The sequence below is a fragment of the Oculina patagonica genome, chromosome 7, assembly GCF_052425735.1.
Source record: "Oculina patagonica isolate OP01 chromosome 7, crgOcupat, whole genome shotgun sequence".
Taxonomy (NCBI): Eukaryota; Metazoa; Cnidaria; class Anthozoa; order Scleractinia; family Oculinidae; genus Oculina; species Oculina patagonica.
This window is the reverse complement of record NC_135764.1, coordinates 12,433,404-12,455,533: the sequence shown is the minus strand read 5'-3', so window position 1 is coordinate 12,455,533 and position 22,130 is coordinate 12,433,404. Positions and strand designations below refer to the sequence as shown.

Sequence of the window (22,130 nt, the reverse complement as noted above, 5' to 3'; positions counted from 1 at the left end):
GTCCAAGTGCTAAAAGTATCACATATTGGCAATCCTTTGATCTTCAAGGACGTTCTTCAAGAGTTATATGGCCTTTTAAAAAATTCTTCAAAACGCTAATATTAGCTGATACTTGGTGTCGTTTTAACTTTAAATACTGGAAGACTGAATAGTCACACATGAACACCTTTAAACTGCGTGATTTGTTTACCTTCCTTTTGAGCGCATATCGCTTTGATTTACTTTCTAACATTCTGCCATATATAATTAAGCCTTGCGTGCTGTAATATTGACTTGATTTCATCTGTCAAGGAATCTTAACCGAGTACAAACGATTCTTAAATGCTTTTAGTTTATCAGATGAAAACAAAGTACATCGTTATATCGGCAACAATATCTTGGCGCGGCAAAACATTTTTTCGCGTATTGGAAATCAAATACTGGTAAACAAAGACAAAACGTGTGTAGGTGCATGCACTGCATCCCTTTAAAAACGTTACCAAACTATGCCGGATATCTATACTCAGCAGCAAAGCCTCAAAATTACAAAGATGGTGTAAGCTTTTATTGGGGCGAGAGTGGAGTATTTAATTGTCACTGAGGGCTAAAGAGCTTCTACAAAATCCAGTTCCCAGTCTGACATCTTTCGGGAGCTGCACCCAGTGTTTGGTGCCTAAAGATGGCGCTTTGGATCCAATCATTGGTGTGTTTGGTATGTGTGCAAAAGCTATGCCTTGTTAAAGTAATCCATATACTGTAAGACTTGATCAGAATTATATCCCACCTTTCCGTTATTGTTGTAATTAACTTGTAATGATTGTTTCGTCTCATTTATTAACGTTACCGTGTGGGAGAGGATAGCAAAACTATTAAAGCAAAATAAAAGTCAATGTATAAAGCTGTGCAATATTTAGAACTGGGAATAACTTATGGATACTTTGCCTTGTTTTTATTTTTCTTCTTGGTTTATTTTGTTTGTTTTAATTTTTCCGAGTAAAGGAAACGATTTCTGCTTTATGGGATTATACACACTGGGTTTTGAACATTTCATTTCAATATTAGTTCTGTCGTGTTGTTTATGGCAACGTTTACCACTGATGAAGAGCTAAGCCCGAAACGTTTGGCCTTTAAATAAGTTTTTGGCACTTTTATACTTATTGAACAGAAATGTTAAGAAATATGTACAATATAAAAGTAGATTCAATTGAGTTTTCTTTTTCCGTGAAAAATATTTAATAACAATTTGGGCATGGGTGTCTATGAAAAGCTTCGCGAGAAATTAATAGCCGCATTAAATATACGAGCCAGTTAGGTGTTTACCGAATAATACCACTTTCGCGTACATTATTAGCTTCGCAATGTATTTGGTGGATTTTTGTTATATTGTCAATATTAGGGCTCATACCATATGGTAGTGTTTTGAGTGCGACCGTGGCTTTTAGCGTTTTATTGTCAGTTCGGCTGTTACCCCGGTAATGCGGCAAATTAAAAAGTTAGATTTTACCGCAGTATAACATGCTCGATGGCACGTGCACATGCATTAATAGAGTTAAAGCTAGTGTTTATTTTGGTGACTGAATGAAACCTTGGCTGTTAGAATTTTACTGTTAGTGTTTGTTACTCGGATTCTACGACAATTTCTTTTTTTAGAAAAGACAAATGCACTAACCAAACTTTGCTTCCCCCAAAAGTTTTCTTTCGCAAGTTAACTTCATATCATGCGAAGTGGCGCCATACAATTTACTGAAAAGTCCGCCATTTTTAACCTGTCATCCTGAATTTTGACATTTAAAAACAAAGAATGTTAGAAAAATTGAGATATAAAAATAAGATTCAACTGACCTTAAATGTATTTTGAGAAAATGCAATTACACGCGAAGCATATATGAAGCTCAAAACCTACCTAATGATAACCTTTTTCGCTGTTATTAATCATAATTAGGACTATGATCAACGCACTTTGAAAAAGAAAAGAGAAGCAAACAAACAGAATGGATTGAAAATTGCCGATCGCAAGTCACAGGCGTGATGCCTGAACCCATTGGAGTGAGGCTGTCTTCTTTGAGATGTCCGCTAGTAATAAATTATAGAAGGCAGCAAATTTGCAGTCGTCACTAAATTGAGCAGAGCTCGGGTGTTATTGAAAAATCGCAGAAAAAAGGAAAATAAGCGTTACAAATCACCAAATTTTGGTAATTGTCATCGTCACAACCAAACTTATCCTTACTTATCTAAAAAGAAACAAATCTTGCACTTCTGTTTCAAAAAAAAAGAAAAAAAAAGAAAATTGTTAAAAATGACGATTTTTGGCAAGACCTGCTTATATTTGTGACGTTGCCATGGCAACATCAAATATCATGGACACATGGTTGACATATTAAAATTTCCGCAAACGATGAATGAACAGCTACTGAAAGTTTCAGCATTGTAGAGTAAATCATTTTTTCAAAATTTGGAAAAACCTTATGGGGGGGGGGGGGGCATCCACCCCTCCCCCTTGTACGTCCGAGGATTGAGAATAAAAATTAGCGATAAGAGTTCTGCGCAACGTTTGGATGTCGCCATGACAAGTTACAAAATAGAAAGATATAATCGAACAGTCTGATATATGCGGTGAAAGGTGTGAGATGATAAAGAATTTACATTTGGCTAAACAAATAGTTTCGCGTGAGGATGGAATCCGATTGCGTGTTGAGGGTTGGCCTCTTTTTTCTAATGAATAGCATTTCAGGAATAAAGTAGTCCAGTTATCCGTCCCATTTCTTGAGAACGGAAAAGGTACTGGGAAGGTCGCCGATGGTATTAATTAGGTTACTGCTGCGGAGTTGTCACAAAGTACTTTGACATGCTTATTATTATTGCCGTGTTTCCCAATTATTAAATACCTGTTTTCATCAATACGTTGGCGTAAATGCTAGCTAGTATAGACGACATACTCTGCATCGCAGAGATCACACTGTTAACTGTACACAACACATTTTAAATTATAATTAGAAGTGGTTTTTCTTAAATGATTGTTTATTCGAATATGATTAAGCCTACTCGATAGACTAATAGAATATTGGTTTCAAATTTACAGCTATGGTGCGTTATTAGCTGTTATTCCACTGGTGAAAGGCAGTTTTCCTCTCTGCTGGAAGTCGAGCAAGTCTTGCTTAAAGCAAACATCGAGCTTGTCAACATTTGGAACGAAAGCTCCGGGCTACACCATGCTGACGTCAAAATTGGAAGCCTAAACATCTCTGTGCAGTTTCCATGGCCTTTGAACAAAAGTGGAAGCATACAGTTACCAAGCAACCAGAACTTCCCAGTCCCTGATATATATGACTTTGCTGACAGATTCACCAAACAGGTAGGCGTCAATGGTTCATTGCCCTCTTTTCAATTGGTTGGGGTTGGAAACTTTGGTTTCGCCATTGATGTTTTCACACTGTCTTTTGATGATGGAAACCTATCATCGATTGATATGATGTTCAGTATCCCTGGATGGGATGCCTTGAACAAATTTCAGTTCAAAGTCGTTGAGCCTAAACTGATTGTTCAACTAGGTTTTCTTCCTTACACATTTAAAGTGAAAGCCAAAGGTTTTATCGCGGCGATTAATCAAGTTGCCTCCAATTTGAGCATTCCAGGACTGCCCATTGAAATCGACTTTCCCGAAAGCCCAGACGATGTTTTGGAAATAAGCGGTGCTGACAAGAATGCCATTGTCACCTTCAGCTCGCTGGTACCGTTGTTTTCTTCACACATGGATAGAAATACTTTAGAAGCAATCGGTAACTTCTCACAAAACATCAAAGTACCGCAGTTTTTCCTACGCGTGGCACCTGGGCTTTCCAATATCTCAATAGTCAATGTCACGACTATTTCGACAAAACCATTTTTAGTTCTAGGCAAAGTGACTATAAGAAATGCCACATTAGAACTGACGGAACCTCGTAACACATTCGAAGCCACCATCGACATCTGTGGACAACAGCTATCGGTTACTATGCTGAAAAACACCAAACGGTTCCTGAGCTTAGATGCCATGAAAGACGCTAAGAACGGAAATACATCAATTTCTATCGACAGTCTTCTATCATGTGTTGAAGAAAGAAAAGAGCGTCGACCAGACACAGCCTTTATGCGATTGAATCTATCATCATTTGAATTTCGGCTTTACCTGTTCAAAATTAGCTACAGCTTGAGACCAAAGTTAAGTCTAGCCAGTATGGTCATCTTGATTGGAATTCCGACAGAATGGAACGTTCTCGACGGAGCATCAATTCCGACAAAATTGTTGAATTCGACGTTAGGCTTCAAAGTAGCTGTTCTCCCAGGATCTCGTCTCGCAGAAATCAAAGCAGAGGTTTTTGGAACAGTTGTGATCGGGAATCCAATATTCCTCGAATTTCCTTTTGTGATCGAAATTCCAACAAAAGTCGAAGCCTTATCCTTATCGCTTCAAGCTGGAAAGACGATACAGGCTGATTTGAACAGCATTTTAAAACTGGGAGGACTAAGTAATGTTTTCCCATCCTTTCTGAAGACTCTACTAACAGACTTCCTGGTTAAAAAGTTGAAGATCCAGTTTCCTTCGAGTTTAACTGGTTCTTTCCTATTAACAGCCTTTCGGGTTGAAATACCGTCAAGAACAAAATGGAACTTTCCGTTCTTTTATCTTGGAAATATGACAGTGATTTACACATTCAATCGCACCCGAGTTACCGGTGAAATAATGCTTGGAAATTTCAGCTTACCTTGTGAAATTGAATGGCCACCATCTAGCGGAGGCCACGTCATAGAGCTTTCGAGACGAATGGAAATGTTTGGTGTTCTGCCGTTTATCAGGGTCGTTTATCGTACATTCTTTGGGAGTGCTAGCGAAACACTTCACGAAACTTTAACTGGTCTGCGGAGAACCAAACTCGCAATCGTACCTGGTTTTACCCTTGAAAAAACTTTGTTCCATTTGTCAAGTGATCTTTTACTTGAAAAGGTAACATTTATGGGTGCCCTCCCAAAGTATTCATGGGAACTTCTTGATGACTTTTTCGGCGTTGAAAATGTGTCGTTTTTGATCGAGGTCAACGTTCAAGGGTCCTTCGACATGTTGATCAGAGGAATGATCGTTTTGGTAGAGGGCAGTGTACACATACCTTTTGAGATGGTTGTTCCTTTATCAAAACAACGAAATCTTACCATTAGCCTCCCTGAACATGACACTCCTCGTGTTTTATTCAAGCAACTTATTGGCATTCTGACGAGAAGCAAATTTCCAACGATGCTTGGGTCATATCTTCCAGAGTTAATTCTTCAAAAGCTACAGATAACTTTTGATGAAAGGTTGACAGCATTCGAAATCACTGAGTTTATCGCTGTATGCAGCACATCGTGGGACCTTGGTGGAATTGGAGCTCTTGAAATTTCGAATGTCACAGCCGTTATGACACCTCAGTTGTTTAGCTTAAGGGGATTTCTTTTATTAGGAACTACAAACTTGGAACTCGAATTAACAAACTCATCTGCTGGTCACCTCTTGCGTCTTGTAAAGCCCATGAATGCCTTTGACCTGGAACGCCTGGTGAAGGATGCTTTGCAAAAGATGGTCCCACAATTGAAGAGTGTGCCAGACGCCAGTCTTCTTGACATGAATGCTATTGGTGCGTCTTTAGTAAAGTTGGCGGAAGTAGAGCTCTCGAAAAATTTAGAATCGTTGCATTCGTTTTCCCTTGAACTACAGATATCAAACGCTTGGTCTTTTTTCAAGTCCTGCTGTTCTCTTATAGCACCTACCATGAACCTGCGCGTTAAAGATCTCAACGATATACCCTCTTACAACCTTGTCATAACTGGCAATCTTGAACTGTCGGATAACGAGCAACGCCTTGTGCTTCCACTGGAATGCAACATACCCGATTCCCCCCGGTCTGTGATTATTTTAAAACTGAAGAGTGCAGTCACTTTTAATCTTTCCAAAATCGCTGTACTTCCGATGGTTGGGAAATTAATACCATCTGGCATGCTAACACCAATTTCGGACTTCATTGGAAACGTACGAGTATGGCCACTTGAAGCACATTTCGAGCCTCGTTCGGCACGTATGATTTCATTAGATTTAACAGCAACTGCGCTAAAGCGCTGGAATCTGAAAGGCTTTCCACTAACATTTCAGAACATTACACTGGATCTCAACGTCCGAGACAGCTTTCACGCAGCTCTATCCGGTACATTCGTCCTAAAGGCCCTACCAGTTTCTTTCCGAATACCCTTTCCACCACCTCTACCACACTTAATTGAAATGAAGATTGGATTCCAAAGTTTTCCAGACCTAACATTGCCAGAGTTAGGCCAGTTACTGATTGGTGGGTTCGATTTACCGGACCTTTTTCCACCAGCGTTTCGTTTGTTAAAGATCTCACTGAAGTTCTTAAACTTAGAATTACAACCTCCTTTGATAAAGCTGCAGGTACAAGGCTTTGCTTTGAAGTTTTCTCTTCCAAACCAAGTAATTCTTGTCGATAATTGGCTGAAGATAGAGAACATAACTGCTGACCTTAGCGTTAAGACAGCCGTCCAAGTCAATGTAGCTGGAACACTGACATGCCTTATCACGGTTGGAAAAGGAGATAATATCATCCAGGCCCGCGGTATCCTTACAATGCCACAATTCCCGTCTCAGGCGTGGAAACTTCACATTCTTTCACATCAAGAAAATCAACTCTCAGCAGCAAACATCGTTGGATTGACTGGTGGTGGTTTTGATCTAAAGTCGCTTTTTCCAGATAAGATTTTTTCAAAAGCCGAAAAATTCATGCTGAAGAAGTTTACAGCCTCGTTCATTCCCAACCCTCAATTTCACATATTCAACATAACGTGCGAGTTTGAAGCAAATCTTACCGACGTCTGGCTTCCCTTGGGAATAACTATTCGACATATCCGCGTCAGCCTCTTCGCTACAAATCCCTTTCATGCTGCCAAACAAATTGTCACACCTACGATTTATGTCGAGATACAGCTTTTCAAAGCCGTGGTTCCAACAGTTCTGTCCGTTTTCAAGGACTTTGTACGTTTAGAAATAACGAACCTCGGACACCAGCCGTTGAGTATGTATGACTTGGCAAGCCTGATTGGTGGAGAACAATTGCTAAAAAGTGTCCCAGACGAATTCTTGAACTTCAAAAAGGTGACTCTAAATAGCCTAAACATTACGTTTAGCAAACCTCGATTTAATGTTCTCAGTGCAAATATCCGATGTGATCTTCAAGATTTCGACGTTGGTTTTAGTTTCCCGCTACCCATGGCTGACCCGTCAAACGTTTTCAAAGCGAGTCTTAGTGTTCAATACTTGGAACTCGGTTTTAAGCAAAACAAGGACTGGGAGCTCACAGCTGGCATCAAGGCATCCTTCACGGGCATCCCGCTGGAACAGCACTTCAGTGATCTTCAAGGATTGATAACTGTAAGACCACGTTTGGCTATTGTTACATTAAAGGAAAAACTCCTTGACGCTGATGTTGACCTCAAACTCGCTGGACTAGATTGCCATTTAACAATAAAGTTTTATGATCCCAAAATCGTATTTAGCACACCACAGGAGCCTGAACTTGAGATATCCCTTGACGTTTCGGGATTCGATACGCTTAATAAGCTGCTGCCATTCAAAGTCTTCAAGGACACTCTACAGATGGATATCTCTATAACAGAGAAGACAGGATTAGCAATCAAGCTCAAGACTATACCAATTCTGGACGAGCTGATACCCTGCAACAAAGTAGAAGAAGAGTACGTTTGCGATTTTACTTGGCTCTGTCAGAAGGATTCTTACGTGAGACTTAGTCTCCCTTCGCTTGCTTACACAAAAGACGGCTTTTCAGCTATCATTGATGTTCAGGGATTAGACAAATTGTGCATTCCACTGACGCTGCCAATCATGCGACAGTTTTTCAAAAATATCCCTTTTGTTTCCAATCTACTGAAACAGAACATTCCCATTTGGCCTCCTCCCGATATCATCGGTGCCTTAAATAGGATTGGGTGTAACATTGACAACCTACCAAGTGGTATGGAACGATTCAAGAGCCCAGAATTCCCGAAAGAAATAACCGTAGCCTTTTCAGTCGCTGAGAACGGCCCATTAACGTTCAGTCTCCAAGTTCAAAATGATGAGTCAGTGGACGTCGCCATACCAGTTTCACCCACAGGAGATTTGTTAGCCATTTCGTTACGGCGATTCACAATCGGGTCAGCATTTGGGGTACCCTTTGTAGACATTGACGCTGAAGTATACCTATGGGATCTGAAGTTCGTTATACTCTTGTCACGTCTTCCAAAGACAAACCCTTTACTTATAAACGCGGAGGAAATGCAAACACACATAGTCTGCAAAGACTGTTTCTTCATAATCGTGGGTTACTGGCCAATTCCGATATTTGCTGCTCCCTTTTCCATAAAATATGCGACACTTATTGATGTTAAGGCCCAGGCGACAATATATCATCGAAGACCTGAATTCAAAGATTTTAGCACAATTGCCTCCCTTCTCGTTGGCCTTTTGAGGTATTATACAGAAAGAAACTACCTGCTATCCCTGGAAGACTTAAAAGCTGCTAACAGTACGTTACTCGTTTTGAAACTGTCTCACAAAAATGACATGACCATGCTTCAGTTACCTAAGTATACTGGCGGTAGGAGACTTAAATTGGACGTCCCTCCAATAGACGGTAAAAGGTTCCTTGTTGGCTGGATGAATTTTATGAAAACGTTTGAACCAAAGTGGCTGTTGCAAATCGTTCCTCTCAAGTACCGTGTTTTGGACATTGCTTTTAACATTGGTCCTTTCAGATGGCCTTTGCTAAAATTTGCAGCGTCTACACCGAACGAGTTAAAGCAGAACAAAGAAATCTGGCCATATCCCGTAAAGGAAACTGGAGATGATGCTTTACTGATAGCCTCCTCGAATTTACTCCTTCTTTCTACAGATGTCGCAGTTCGAGTGAAGAATTTCGGTAATGCTGGTCTGTCCTTACGACTGGACGCTGGTATAACAAACCTGGTGGAAATAAGTTTTAATGCCAAAGCAAATATCAAGTTGGAAGATTCGTCAAATCTTCTGACAATCTCTGCAAAAGGCCAAGTCAAACTTGGTAATGTGCCCCTTATAAGTGGCGAGGTACGTGTAACCAAAGACACAATAACCGTTGTTGGACAGTTGAAATTCAATTTTCAAGATGTCGTTGAGTTCGGTGGATTGGTTAAAGCTGCTTATGGTCCGGGCCTTGTGTTCGTTTTAGATGCAAAAGTAGATCTGCGTCTTTTAGGTGTGCGACTGCTCGATTCCCGACTCTACATCAAGGACTCTCCATCCAGATCAGTTATACAGGCTACATCTCTGTTTATGGGTTCACAAATAAGCATTGAACTTATTAGACGTGGCATATCCTTTAACGTTCGAGCACAGGTGAGCATTGACATTCACCTGCGAATTGACATTGGCAAAATAAGTGTTTTCGGTCAAGACGTTGGAAGAATTGTTTTGAGCACCGGCTTTAACTGCGACTTAAAGATTTCATTTCCGGGAAGAAGTTCATTGAAAGTTTCATTTTCTTTTATGGGAGTTAACATAAAGCTTCCACTGTTAACATTCAACACGAAAGATGCTAGGCCTGACAGAATTCCAGCACTTGTTGTTAGCCTCGTCAAGAAAGAAGCGCCTGCCTTAATTAAAGAGCTTTTCCTTAAGACTCCTGCTCAGCTTTTGCGTGCACTTGCAGATGGACTTTTAAATTTCGCCGGTAATGCCGGAGAACTGATAAAAAACCTGCTAAAAAAGGGATTCAAACTTGGCGCAAATCTTGTTAAAGATATTGGAAAAATCCTCAATAACCTTATCGATGCAGAGAAAGCTTTAGCTAATGCCGCAGAACGTGCTGCTAAAGCTGCGGCTGAGGCAGCGAGAGCGGCACGAGAGGCGGCTAAGAAGGCTGTAGAAGCAGCACAGAAAACCGTTGAACAAGCATCAAAGGCAGCAGAGCAAGCAGGCAGGAAGGCTGCTGAAACGGGAAAAGCTTGGATAGGAGCTGTGGCAAAAGTCATACGCCTCGACAGTGTCTTGAAAGAAACGAAGAGAATTTTTAAAAACGTTTCGAGGACACTTAGAGACGTGGTAAACAGAATTGCTAACATTGCCCACAAAATAGCATCTGAGATAGCCCGAGGCCTCCGAAACCTCGCAGGAAAGGTTATAAAAACCGTTAGTGGATGGTTTGGCAAACGATCAATCTACCGCAGGGATGCTCTCACTGACGAAAAAAGACGAAAGGAAAGGGACAAAATGAAGCTTCAGAGAAATCTTAGCGACCAGCGAACTCGTGTTAGGACAAAAGAGAGGGAACTCGGAAGGGCAAAAGAAGAAGAACAGTTGAAGAGAAACGCGCGGGATGCAGCACGACAAGAAGCGCTACGTGCTTCTGCCAACCTCGAAAAGGCTCTTAAAGACAGAGCAGATAAGGTAGCTGCCCTTGACGAAATTATTAAAAAGGGGAAGTGTGCAACTGGTGAACACAACTGCCATCCCAATGCTACTTGCCTTCGCTATGGACCTGATGGCCAATCGTTTACATGTGTGTGCAGACGTTGGTGGATTGGCGATGGTCTTTTCTGCGAAAAACCCATTAAAGGTTTGGCAATAATATCCGACAGCCCAAAAGCAGTTGGAGAAGAGGTTTCATTCTCTTCGTTTGCGCTCTCAGGGACAAACGTTCAGTACAAGTATAGCTTTTTAGGAGCTTTTAGTCAATATGGTTTCACGTCACTTAATTTTACCTCGCCTGGTGTGTACGTCGTGGATATAGACGCTAAGAATAACGTCAGAAATAGCACAGCTACTGAAGTAGTGATCGTTCAAGTGCCGGTCTCAAATATCAGGCTGAATGTCAGTGGAGATCAAAGAGCTTGCCGTGCTGTAATCCTACGAACATCAGCCATTGGGACAAATGTTTCCTTCACTGTTGACTTTGGTGACAATACATCGCTTCACAATGTCACTGAAACAGTATCGCATTACTTCCCACGATCTGGTCAGTTCGTGGTGAATGTAACAGCAAGCAACCTTGTCAGTAGCAGCAGTAAATCATTTGTTGTCAACATTTCAAGTACCCCATGTGATCACCTGTACTGCGACATCTGGGCGATAGAGAGGATTTTTCCGGAAAAATCGTTAACTCAAATTGCATCGCTGGCGTGGTCTCTCTCGCAGTCAGCAGAGGCTGGTAACAGAAAGTTACACCTTAACAAGATTTGGAAGTATTTATCGTTGTTTTATCCTGTGCCCTACTCTGTATCACAAGAACTCAACACAGACGACAGAATGTTAACAAAGCTTAAAGGGCATTACAGCTTCGCTGAATCCCACATCGAAATTGATTTTATTTTGGCAGGAGTACTTTCGTCGGAAATGGAGAGTTTAGGGCGAAGTGTTGGAAATGAAAGCTTCACATTTAACCCTCACATCCAAAAGCCAGTGCAAACTTTCACCTGGATTACGGCTGTCCTTCTCAGCACAGATGACTTTATCAGCAATTGGAATACATCAAAGGAAGCAACCACCTTTTGTAAAGAGAGGCTTCCAACGTCAACCATTAACAGTGCTGTCGATGGGTACATGCTTGGAGTGCTGATTACTAACTCTTCTGAAAATGAGAAGCTTTCAAACATTATACATGATTATTATTGCCCGCCAGAGCTAAATCCGATTCAATACAGCTGGAAAAGCAGATACTCGGCATTCTACAATCTTTCCAAGCCGCTGATCAGCTATGGAAACTGGCACCCAAGGATTACCATTACCACCTTATTAAACTTGACATCCAACTTAGAAGGCTTCGTTTCCCCAGTAAAAGATTTTTGTCTACCCTATTTCACGAAGGTTTTGTGGTCGGAGCTCAATATAACGAGGTATCAGAACAAAACATTTAAGGAAAGCGTTTGCAACATCCACACGTCTTGTCAATCTTGTCTTTTCGGTGGAACCACAGGAAGCTGCCTTTGGTGCGAAGGCTCTCAGAAATGTCTTTCAAACACCACGGGTGCTGTCTGTGCGCAAGACGAGGTTTTCTACAGAACGCCATGCCCGAAAACGTGTCACCTGAATCAGAAATGCTCTCAGTGTGTTTCCAACTCAAATTGTGGTTGGTGTGGTTCCCAGTTTTATGAAGAAAGCCCCATATGCACTGAAGGTACACCCTTAGGACCAAGCTCACCAGCTCTATGCAGTCCAGCGAAGTGGTTCCATGAAACTTGTGCAAAGGCATGTCCAGTGAACAAAGGTCGCCTATGTAGTGGTAAAGGAATTTGCAAAACTGGTCAATGTTTTTGTCTTCCAGGCTTTTATGGGAAAGATTGTTCACAAAGGGGCTGCGTTTACGTGACTAAACAAAATGATAGTCTTCGCACCTTATCGGAATGGTTACAAGTCACAGAAGCAGAAATTCGACTGACAAACATTGCACATATCGGAACTTTACAGGTAGCCTTCAATACACCTTTAACCATTCCAAAACCACCAAATTATCCAAAGTGCGTTAGTCCCACAAATGCAAAATTTCATGGACTGTTCCCTAGAATCCTACGCATTTCACAAAACAGGGCTGGAATAGATGGCTTCTGTGGTCTTTTTCGATCCATAACATCTGAAAACACTGGGTTGTCTTCGTGTAAAGGCACCGGGAGCAGAGAAAGGTGTCTTGAATCGGGTAGATGTAACTGGAACATCAAGGAACCATGCACTGGAGCATTGCTAGAGGGCTGTTTTAGATTGACGCACTGGCTTGATCTGATTGTTAATGAATTGCAAGTTATCAATTCTCCGATTCCTGGAAACGTCAAAATAAAGGGTGACAGTATCGAGATCACTGGTTGGCCTAAAAGCAAGTGGGTGGGTTTTATTGTAACTGTGTCTCATTTTACACCTCACAACATTACCAGTGTTCAGAGTGGGCAGAGTATCGGAACAGCTTTGGCAAATGAAAAGCCCATACTGCCGAATTTTGTGAGTGTAAGTGTTGCACAAGACGGGGTTTACAAAGATCCCTTGTGGTACCTGATTCCATGTAGCCCTGGCTGTTCGCAAATAGTACATTTCAACAATGACATGTGTGATCAAGCCTGTAATACAGAAGCATGTCACTACGACAATGGAGAATGCAAATCATACTATTCTAACCAATCCGCGTTCGTATTAGAGCCGGAAAGTATTCATGACATTTATTCGGTTAGTTCTCTTAATGTCTTATTCCACTTACAGAAGATAACTGGGGAGAAGTACATCGTAATCTCGCGTGGATCACTCAGCGTGTATTCTCTTGCCAAACTGGTTGTGCTGGAAATAGTCAACTCATCTGATCTTCATTCCACACTAGTTTACAGAGAGTACAGGCGCCGAATTGTTAAATATGTTGGTTTTCTAACAGCTCAGAACACGTCAATCGAAAAGATGACCTATCTAACAGCACAAAAACTAATTGAGCTTGAAGTATATAACGTATCTCCGTTCGGAAGAGGTGGTACGGACTATGATATCGCTGAAATTAATACTGCTTCACTGCAAAACGACAGCAACTTTCGACTTGGCCTTGAAATATTAACGGAAGCCCGATTATTGGAGTTTGAACTCGTTGAAAATGTGAGTGTATCCGAAGTTCCATATTTTCATCTTCAAATACCACGTGAAAGCATGGATTTTAGCAGGCTTAGTCGCTATGACCCGACACTGCAGACAGCACCTGGATGTGATTCCTTAACCTCCTGTTCTGGACACGGAGTGTGCTTCGCTAACGGAAGCTGCAAATGTGATCTGGCCTATACGGGTAAAAAATGTCAAATCAACACCTGTCCAAACCGATGTTCTAGTCATGGTACTTGCATCGAAGGCGTTTGCGTTTGTGACCTTGGTTGGGATGGAGATGACTGTTCAATGGTGAAGCTATGCACTCCGTTATGTCCGGAAAGTTGGATTGGTGATGGTGTTTGCGATCCAGATTGCAACATACCTAAGTGCTTAAGCGACAAAGGAGACTGCCAGAATGTTTGCATTTGTCCAAATTCGTGGCTTGGAGACGGGTCGTGTGATCAGATGTGTAACAACACCGTTTGCAAGTTTGATGGTGGTGATTGCGTTGAGGAAGAATGCAGTCCTGGATGCCGTCCAAAAATGTTGGCAGATGGTTTTTGTGATCACCAGTGCAATACGGTATTATGCGGTCTGGACAAAGGAGACTGTGCGTTAGTTTCAAATTGCACTTGCAGTAAACATCTTCAAGGTAACGGCATGTGTGATGAAGAGTGTAACGTTGCCGACTGCTTGTATGACTATGGAGACTGTGCCCAAAAAGTAACAGGAGAGAACTGTCCAAAGGCGTGTTCTCCTCCAATGATTGCTAACGGGTTTTGTGAAATATCGTGTAACGTGTCTGCTTGTAACTTCGATGGCGGAGATTGTAAGCCTTCTGCTTTAACAACAGAGCTGTGCTTTGAAGGTTGCCTTCCAAGTTTTCGAGGTGATGGTGTTTGCGATTCTGCCTGCAATGTACAGGCCTGTGACTTCGATAACGGTGACTGCCCTAAACCAGTTGTTAAAGAGTGTAGTCCAGGGTGTCGTCTGGGTATGGTTGCCGATGGCACCTGTCAATCGCAATGTGACGTAGAGGAATGTTCATTTGACGGCAGTGATTGTCAGTGTGCTCCGGATTGCAGGAATGCCACGTTAGGAGATGGAATATGCAATGTCGAGTGCTTTGTGGAATCTTGCGATTACGATGGCATGGACTGTTTGTGTTCCTCGAAGACCTGTCCAAAAAGTTCTATCGGTAACGGGCAGTGTGACATTGAATGTAACAACAGAATTTGTGGCTTTGATGGGGGTGATTGCATATGTTCGGCGGATTGCTCCGTAACATCTGTTAATGACGGAACCTGCGACCAAGCATGTGACACAAAGCGTTGTGATTTTGATGGCTTAGACTGTGGAGGTTGTGAGTCGGAGTCACACTTAAACATTTGTGATGAAAATGCCTTCTGCATCGTCCAAAACAAGTCATTGCCGTTTGTGCAGTGTCAGTGTAAAAGCGGGTTTTATGGAGATGGGTTCTCTTGTGTAAAAAGAGGAAACTGTTTCAATGGGAGCGATATTTGTTCAATACATGCAAGATGTATTGAGTCCAACGGAACATTTGAATGCTACTGCAACCCAGGCTGGGCAGGAAATGGTATTTTCTGTGAGAATGTAGATGAATGCAAAGAAGGAAGCCATAACTGCAGTGTCAATTCAAAATGTATCGATCTACCAGGAGGATATCAATGCGTGTGCAAGAGCGGGTGGTCCGGAAATGGTTACAACTGTACAGATGTCAATGAATGCGAGCTAAATACGCATTCTTGCTATGAAAACGAAGACTGTTTAAACACTGAAGGGAATTACACCTGCGTTTGCAAGCAAGGATGGCGAGAAATAGAAAATGCTTCAATTCCAGAAATCGTGGAAAAAATTCCCTCAAACACCAGCTTATTGTGTATTGATGTGGATGAATGCACAGAAGAGATACACAACTGTTCTACCTACAAAGGCGAAGCTAATGCGATTTGCAGCAACAGTATTGGTGGTTTCGAATGTACTTGTACACAGGGATGGCAAGGTGATGGGTTTTATTGCACTGATGTAGACGAGTGTGCTAATGGTACTGTTTGCGGTGCAAACCAGATATGTAGAAATGTTCCTGGGAACTATTCATGTGTCTGTAAAGAAGGCTGGACATTGAGCGGCCAGGAAAACGACGAATGCCAAGACTTCGACGAATGCAACCTTGGCTTGGACGACTGTGATACTTTCGCGACCTGTTCGAATACCAACGGGAGCTTTACTTGCGAATGTTTGCAAGGATTTGAAGACAAAGGTAGAGTTTGCGCGGAGTATCAGTGTAGTAATGACACGAACAATGCAAGTAAAGCAAATGCAAATGTAACTGCACGAAGTCTTTGCGCTTGTATCGGAAGCTTCTCTAACGCTGGACGAAAGTGTGAGGATATAGATGAATGCAAGTGGGGCATGTTCAACTGTCCACTATCAGCCCCAGTATGTCAAAATTTGGTTGGCGGTTATGAATGCAAATGTGATGCTGTTGACAACTCATCGTGTGACGCTGTGAACCCTTGTCAATCCGGTAACGACACGTGCAATGAAAACATGACTTGTATTGCGGTTGGGATGGAGCATTACTGTGTGTGCCCAGAGGGGTACACTGAAGATAGAAACGGCACGGCTTGCATGGACATTAATGAGTGCATCAGTCCACAGATGTATGGTTCTTGTGATACTAATGCTGACTGTGTCAATCTCATTGGAGGATTCGAGTGCAAGTGCCGATCAGGGTTCCTTCAGAGCGCGGATGCTTGTTTCGAAATTGACGAATGTGAAGGGACTATCAAACAGACGGTTGAAGGTAGACTGGAAGAATGTAAACCAGGTGTCTGTTCCAATGTAGAAACATGTGTTTATCGTAACGTTTCAAACAATGGAAGTAATGTTGACAACACTACTTTGGTTTGTGCCTGCGAGGAAGCTAACAATGAGCAAGTAGATTGTATTCAAGCTATTGTAGACGTTGTTCAAACCGGAAAGAACGTCACAACTGTCATCTCCATTCCTTGGTATCTTGCAGTGAACATAAGCTTGAAAACTAGTGTCAGTAATCAAAGCAAGTATGTCCATAACTGTACAAACAGAACAACCTGCAAGAACACAGCAGGGTCGTACGAGTGCGTATGTCTACAGGGATATGAACGTAACGACGGAGAATGGGATTGCCACGATACAGATGAATGCCTTGCAAATAACACTTGCCATCTCAATGCTACTTGTTATAACACAGTGGGATCCTTCAATTGTGAATGCAAATCAGGATTTACTGGAAATGGCATACAAAACTGCTCCGATGTCGATGAGTGCTCTTTAAAAACTGCAAACTGCACCCATAACTCTTTCTGTGTAAACACTGTAGGAGGTTTTGTCTGTGCCTGTTTGGACGGATATCACCGAAACAGAACTCTGTTATGCGAAGATTTAGATGAGTGTTCGAGCAGTGATCTCAATCAGTGCCATCCAAGAGCGTCTTGTCATAATTACATTGGTGGATATAACTGTAGCTGCATAACGGGCTACTCTGGAAACGGGTTTCAATGCTCAGACATAGACGAATGTAGAGTTGACTCTATTCCGTGCGGGGAACACGCCACTTGCTACAACACTCTTGGTTTTTATAAATGCAAGTGTAACCCAGGCTGGACTGGCGATGGACAAAACTGCACTAACATTGACGAGTGTTCCGTTGGTTTGCACACTTGTGTTGAGAATTCATACTGCATTGACAACCAAGGGAGTTACACGTGTTCCTGCTACAAAGGATGGAAACGTCAGTGGTTCGAGCCCTATGGGAGATGTTCCAGATGTGACCCGACCACGTTCTGTTCTGGGCATGGTCAGTGCTTGCGAAATGGCACGTGCGATTGTCTCAGCTACTACAGCGGACAGAACTGTTCGGTGTGCAGACCAGACGTTCGCTGCTCAGGGCACGGGCGCTGCGACTTCAATGGGAGCTGTTTCTGTGATCAGGGCTGGACAAGACAACCACTGGATTGTAGTATTTGCTTACCCGAGATGCTGTGCAGTGGTCATGGTACCTGTAACTATGACTTGATGACTTACGAAAACCAGTCTTGCTTCTGCAATGATGAGTACTTTGGGTATAACTGCAGTCAAGGTTAGTGGCTTACATTTGCTGCTCTTTAATTTTAATGTTAATGCACGATTTTCATTGCATATCTTGTTTTGAAAGAAGCAGTAGGGTGGTATATTTGTAGATAAGGTATATAGCCTTTTTAAAGTTACCTGAAGATTTAGTCAAATATTTCAAACTGCTTTCTGTAAAAAAATACCAACAAATTTCCTCCATTGACGTCGAAACATTCGGTGTTATTATGCCTTATTAAATGTGTAATTAATTAAATTTCTACCGTTTAAATTGTAGCTTGTCCAATTATGAAAGGTGAAACCTGTGGGCCTCACGGATATTGCGACCGTAGTCCACGTGCGTTCCATCCATGCGTTTGCTTCCCAGGATATCAATGGAACGATAGTTCTTTCTCCTGTGTGGATACGAACGAGTGTCTTCTTGGCACACACGATTGCTTGCCACCAGCCAGATGCATCAATACACCAGGGTCGTATCGCTGCGAGTGTCCTTCGCTTATTGGCTGGTCCTTTGATGGCAAAAGCTGCAACGATACCGATGAATGCGAGTACCCAAATGTCTGCGACCCACAATCTACATGCATCAATTACCCAGGGGGATTTAACTGCAGTTGTAACTTAGGATGGCGAGGACACGGGGCGCATCCCATATGTTTCGACATCGACGAGTGTGCGGAGAAGACTGATAAGTAATGTTTTTTTTTTTGTTATGCGTTTAGCTTCATTTTGTCTGCCCAATGTTCACACGGCTATTTGTACATGCTTTCCGAGGAATTAAATTACATTTGTGGGTAAAAGATTATGATTTTTAAAAGCATTTTGCGGCATTTATTAACAACACATTGCAAGCTAAGCCTCGTTTTAATCTGTTGCACGTTTGAAAAGGCTTTACTTTGGACTGCGATGACGAAAATGGCTTCCATTTTATTGAAGTTTTACAAAACCGTGGCGTAGATTTCCTTTTTTGTCTAGAAAACAAATCCCATTATTAAAGTAGCACTAAGATGAAACCATATAAATACACCTTTTTAGCCATGAATGCAAAAAAGACGTTGTGTTTAATTCTATAGATGTCCTATTCCATCGAAATGTGTCAACACTCCTGGAAGTTATTACTGTGTGTGTGATCCCGGCTGGGAGAAAGTTTCAGAGTTCCAGTGCCTAGACATCAATGAGTGCAGTCGTGGAATCCATGGCTGTGATCCAAACTCTACCTGCGTGAACTCACCGGGAAGTTGGAATTGTACATGTAACAACGGATGGTACCCAGACCCTAAAGATGCCCGTTTACCGACGTGCAAAGATGTGAACGAATGCGTAGATGTTCCAAATTCCTGCCCGGTGCAGTCGCTATGTGTTAACACTATAGGATCTTACCACTGCAACTGCCTGTCTGGTTGGAGAAACCAAGACCCCCATACCTGTATCGATATCAACGAATGTTCTGAGGGGTCGTACAGCTGCCCGTCAAACTCACGGTGTGTGAATACACAAGGATCATACCAATGTCACTGCAACAGTGGCTTCAGACCTCCAGTGACCACCTCAGTGTGTCATGACGTGAATGAATGTACAACCGGAAGCCACTCGTGCTCTTCCTATGGCAACGCGTACTGTCACAACACTATTGGTTCTTATACCTGTCGTTGCCATCGCTGCTACCACATGTCAGGAAACCAATGCAGGGGTGAGTAACTATGGTCTATATTCGATTTATTTGACAACATCACTGATCGCACATCTTTAAAAATGCTCATCTAAATTTCTCAGGTTCTTTTTTATGCAGTCTTCTCTTCCCTAACCGTCTTCGTTCCTTTGTGGATTGCCATCATCTATTGCTGTTTACCATGTCAAGGATTTTCTTTATTAAACTGCATATCGCGGAATACGCCATAAAAAATAAGTTCCTTCAATTGTTTTTTCCTTGATTAGTTTTGCTTCATTTATACACTCTTGAGTTACGCAGAGTGCCATTCCTTTTTTAACTAAAGTTCAGTTCATAAGAGTTTTTTCGAAAGCTATTTTAGTATTGGTAATAGCGAGCGTAGTAGTGATATTTTGTGATATTACTGTGAGTAATATTTTTAAACTCTCCAGAATACCAGGGTTAATTTATTCGCTTAAAATACAGCTGAGTAAGCATTCTGAGTAGCTGGCTGTTAGCATTCGATCTGGGTGCTTCACATTTATCTCAGGCTGCTGTTAAAGAAATGTACGCCATCTTGTTTTTAAATGACAATAATTTAGTACATTCAACCAAATCATTTTCATTTTTTTTTTCACTGATAAACAAGCCTCATTCTACCTTAGTAAATTTCTCGGTCTGCATTACGAATTAAGTTTCTGTCATTTTCATTTCTCAAACAAGTTCAAATTGATTAATGTTTAATTCCTTGCAGCTAACTGCCGGCAAGTCACACGGTACTACTACGTTTATGTCGTTACCTACACTACCTCTTATTATTCCACGAGCTGTGGTTGGCACGGATTAAGCAGATGCAGGAAGTCGAGGTGGGTTAAAGGGAGTGACACCAGCTTCATTTTGAAGAATTTTAAGAGCCTGAAGACTTGAGTAAACCTATAAATAGTGGTCCAGATGCGTTACTGAAGCTATAAAAAGTGTCATTATTGTGATACCATCTGGAGCTTCAGATCCCAGCTTGAAAAAGTTATGCTGAATTTTTCAAGTTCTCCCCGTGTGACCTAAAAAAAAAGCTACAGCTGGACGTTGTCCAGGTGTTCGGTAGAAACTTAACCAGGGCAAAAATCATTGACCAAGATGTTTCACGGCCGGAAATCAAACTTTTACCTGGAAAGCAAAAACACTCACCAGTTCGGATCTCACCGGATTTATCCCCAACACGGGTGTGTATAAAAATGCAACTGTGGGGTGAATCACGTCGATGAACTTCAGATCCGCATCTTCGCTGATCTTTAAAACCTGTTGTAGCTTCGTTTGCTTTAATACAAAGGATACAGCCCATATCAATTTAGATCTTAGCATAGTAAAAAAGGCTAAGTTTTATTTATTTATTTTTTTCCTTAGGAGAAAAAAGACGCGGAGAAGGGTGCAAAGAAGTCGACAAGTTTGGGTTCCAAACATTGGCAATGCTTTGTGCCCCTGCCGATAAGCAGTGTTAAACTAACTTGTCGAGAGATCCTTACATTCTCCCTATATTCATATATTAACAGTTCCAGCATTCAAAGTGCATGGTCAATGCCGATTCGTAGCATGAACTGCCTATTATTTTTTTAGTTAGCCATTATAGGTAGTGGCGAAGAACTATTAGGTTTTTAGGCGGTCTGATAAGCAGAAAGCAAGGGGCAACAAAAACATGGCTTCCTAGTCTACACACCTTGCTCACGCTCGCAAGACAATGGTGAATAAAATGTTAAAAAACAAAGGTGAGGGTTGTTTACAAGCCTACCTTTCTATATATTAATCTCCGTTAAGGATAACAATATTTGTTTTTTTATTCCTTAAAATATATCGACTCAAACACGATTGATCAAAGGGTGCTTACACTGAGGGCTTTGCTTCGATAGTCCATATTAACGACTTTTCAACCATTTATGCGCAACCGCGGCATTTTCGGAGGTAACAACCAGCAATCAATCAAGAAAATCAATCAATAATAAAACAAACGTAAAGCAAGAAGTAGAATAAAATACAGATCACTCGCAGAATACAAAATGTAAAGGATTTTGGAGAAAAAAGTGTGGAGGTCATACCAAAAAATGTAAGAATGAATAAGACTGAATACTCTTAGCATAGTTAAGCAATATTTTGAACGCCAACAAACATACCCAGCAGGGTAATACGCCTTTTGTGAATATATTTAAAGGATAAGAGAAAAGCATCCTCGGACTAATATCTATGCATACTTTGTTTGCACTAAATGGAGGCTTTCGTTTATATAAATTTGCTCCAAAGTACGCTATTATTACATAAATATGATATTGCAATAAGCAAGTCAGAAAAAAAAAAAAACAATGCAAAACGTCTATGTATAAAATTAAAAATAATTTAGTGCAAAGCCATAAACAAGATGTTCTTGTTTGTATATTGAGCTTTTCAATAAAAGTACTTTTAAGTTACCAGTATTCTTATTTATTGAAAATAAAGCGTGTTCTCATATTTGAAATGGACTCAAGAAATATGAGAGGGGTGAGAGAATCGTCTGTGTAAACAACAAATTCCCAAGCCATTCTGCTTTGATTTTTTTGGTATTCCAGTGGTCGAACAAAGGAGAGGAAAACTAGACTAAGCTTCCCCCGACAACCTTTCAATCAGTTTTGGAATATTATATCTAATGCAAAAAAGAGGACCTTTCTTCAATGATCAGATACGATCACGTTCACACAGTTC

The 22,130-nt window shown here is 41.4% G+C and overlaps 1 protein-coding gene across 2 annotated transcripts; it reads left to right on the top strand.

The window, feature by feature from the left end:
* Window positions 1–6,107: 6,107 nt before the first annotated feature.
* LOC144661614 (uncharacterized) lies at window positions 6,108–21,881 on the top strand. 2 transcript variants are annotated; one of them, XM_078522417.1, is made up of 5 exons: window positions 6,108–17,771; window positions 18,039–18,450; window positions 18,832–19,448; window positions 20,161–20,272; window positions 20,808–21,881. In XM_078522417.1, the coding sequence occupies exons 1-5, from the start codon at window positions 6,263–6,265 to the stop codon at window positions 20,890–20,892; spliced, it is 12,735 nt and encodes a 4,244-aa protein (XP_078378543.1). In that variant the 5' UTR covers window positions 6,108–6,262; the 3' UTR covers window positions 20,893–21,881. The 2 variants fall into 2 exon arrangements, with proteins under 2 accessions (XP_078378543.1, XP_078378542.1); XM_078522416.1 differs by having other exon boundaries at window positions 20,161–20,276; window positions 20,811–21,881.
* Window positions 21,882–22,130: the final 249 nt, after the last annotated feature.

Coding starts and splice junctions, on each gene's coding strand:
- LOC144661614 (XM_078522416.1), top strand. CDS start 6,263: ATGAAGATTGGATTCCAAAGTTTTCCAGACCTAACATTGCCAGAGTTA. Junction 19,449..20,160: donor GTCAGGAAACCAATGCAGGG/GTGAGTAACTAT, acceptor AATTCCTTGCAG/CTAACTGCCGGCAAGTCACA. Junction 20,277..20,810: donor GATGCAGGAAGTCGAGGTGG/GTTAAAGGGAGT, acceptor TTTCCTTAGGAG/AAAAAAGACGCGGAGAAGGG.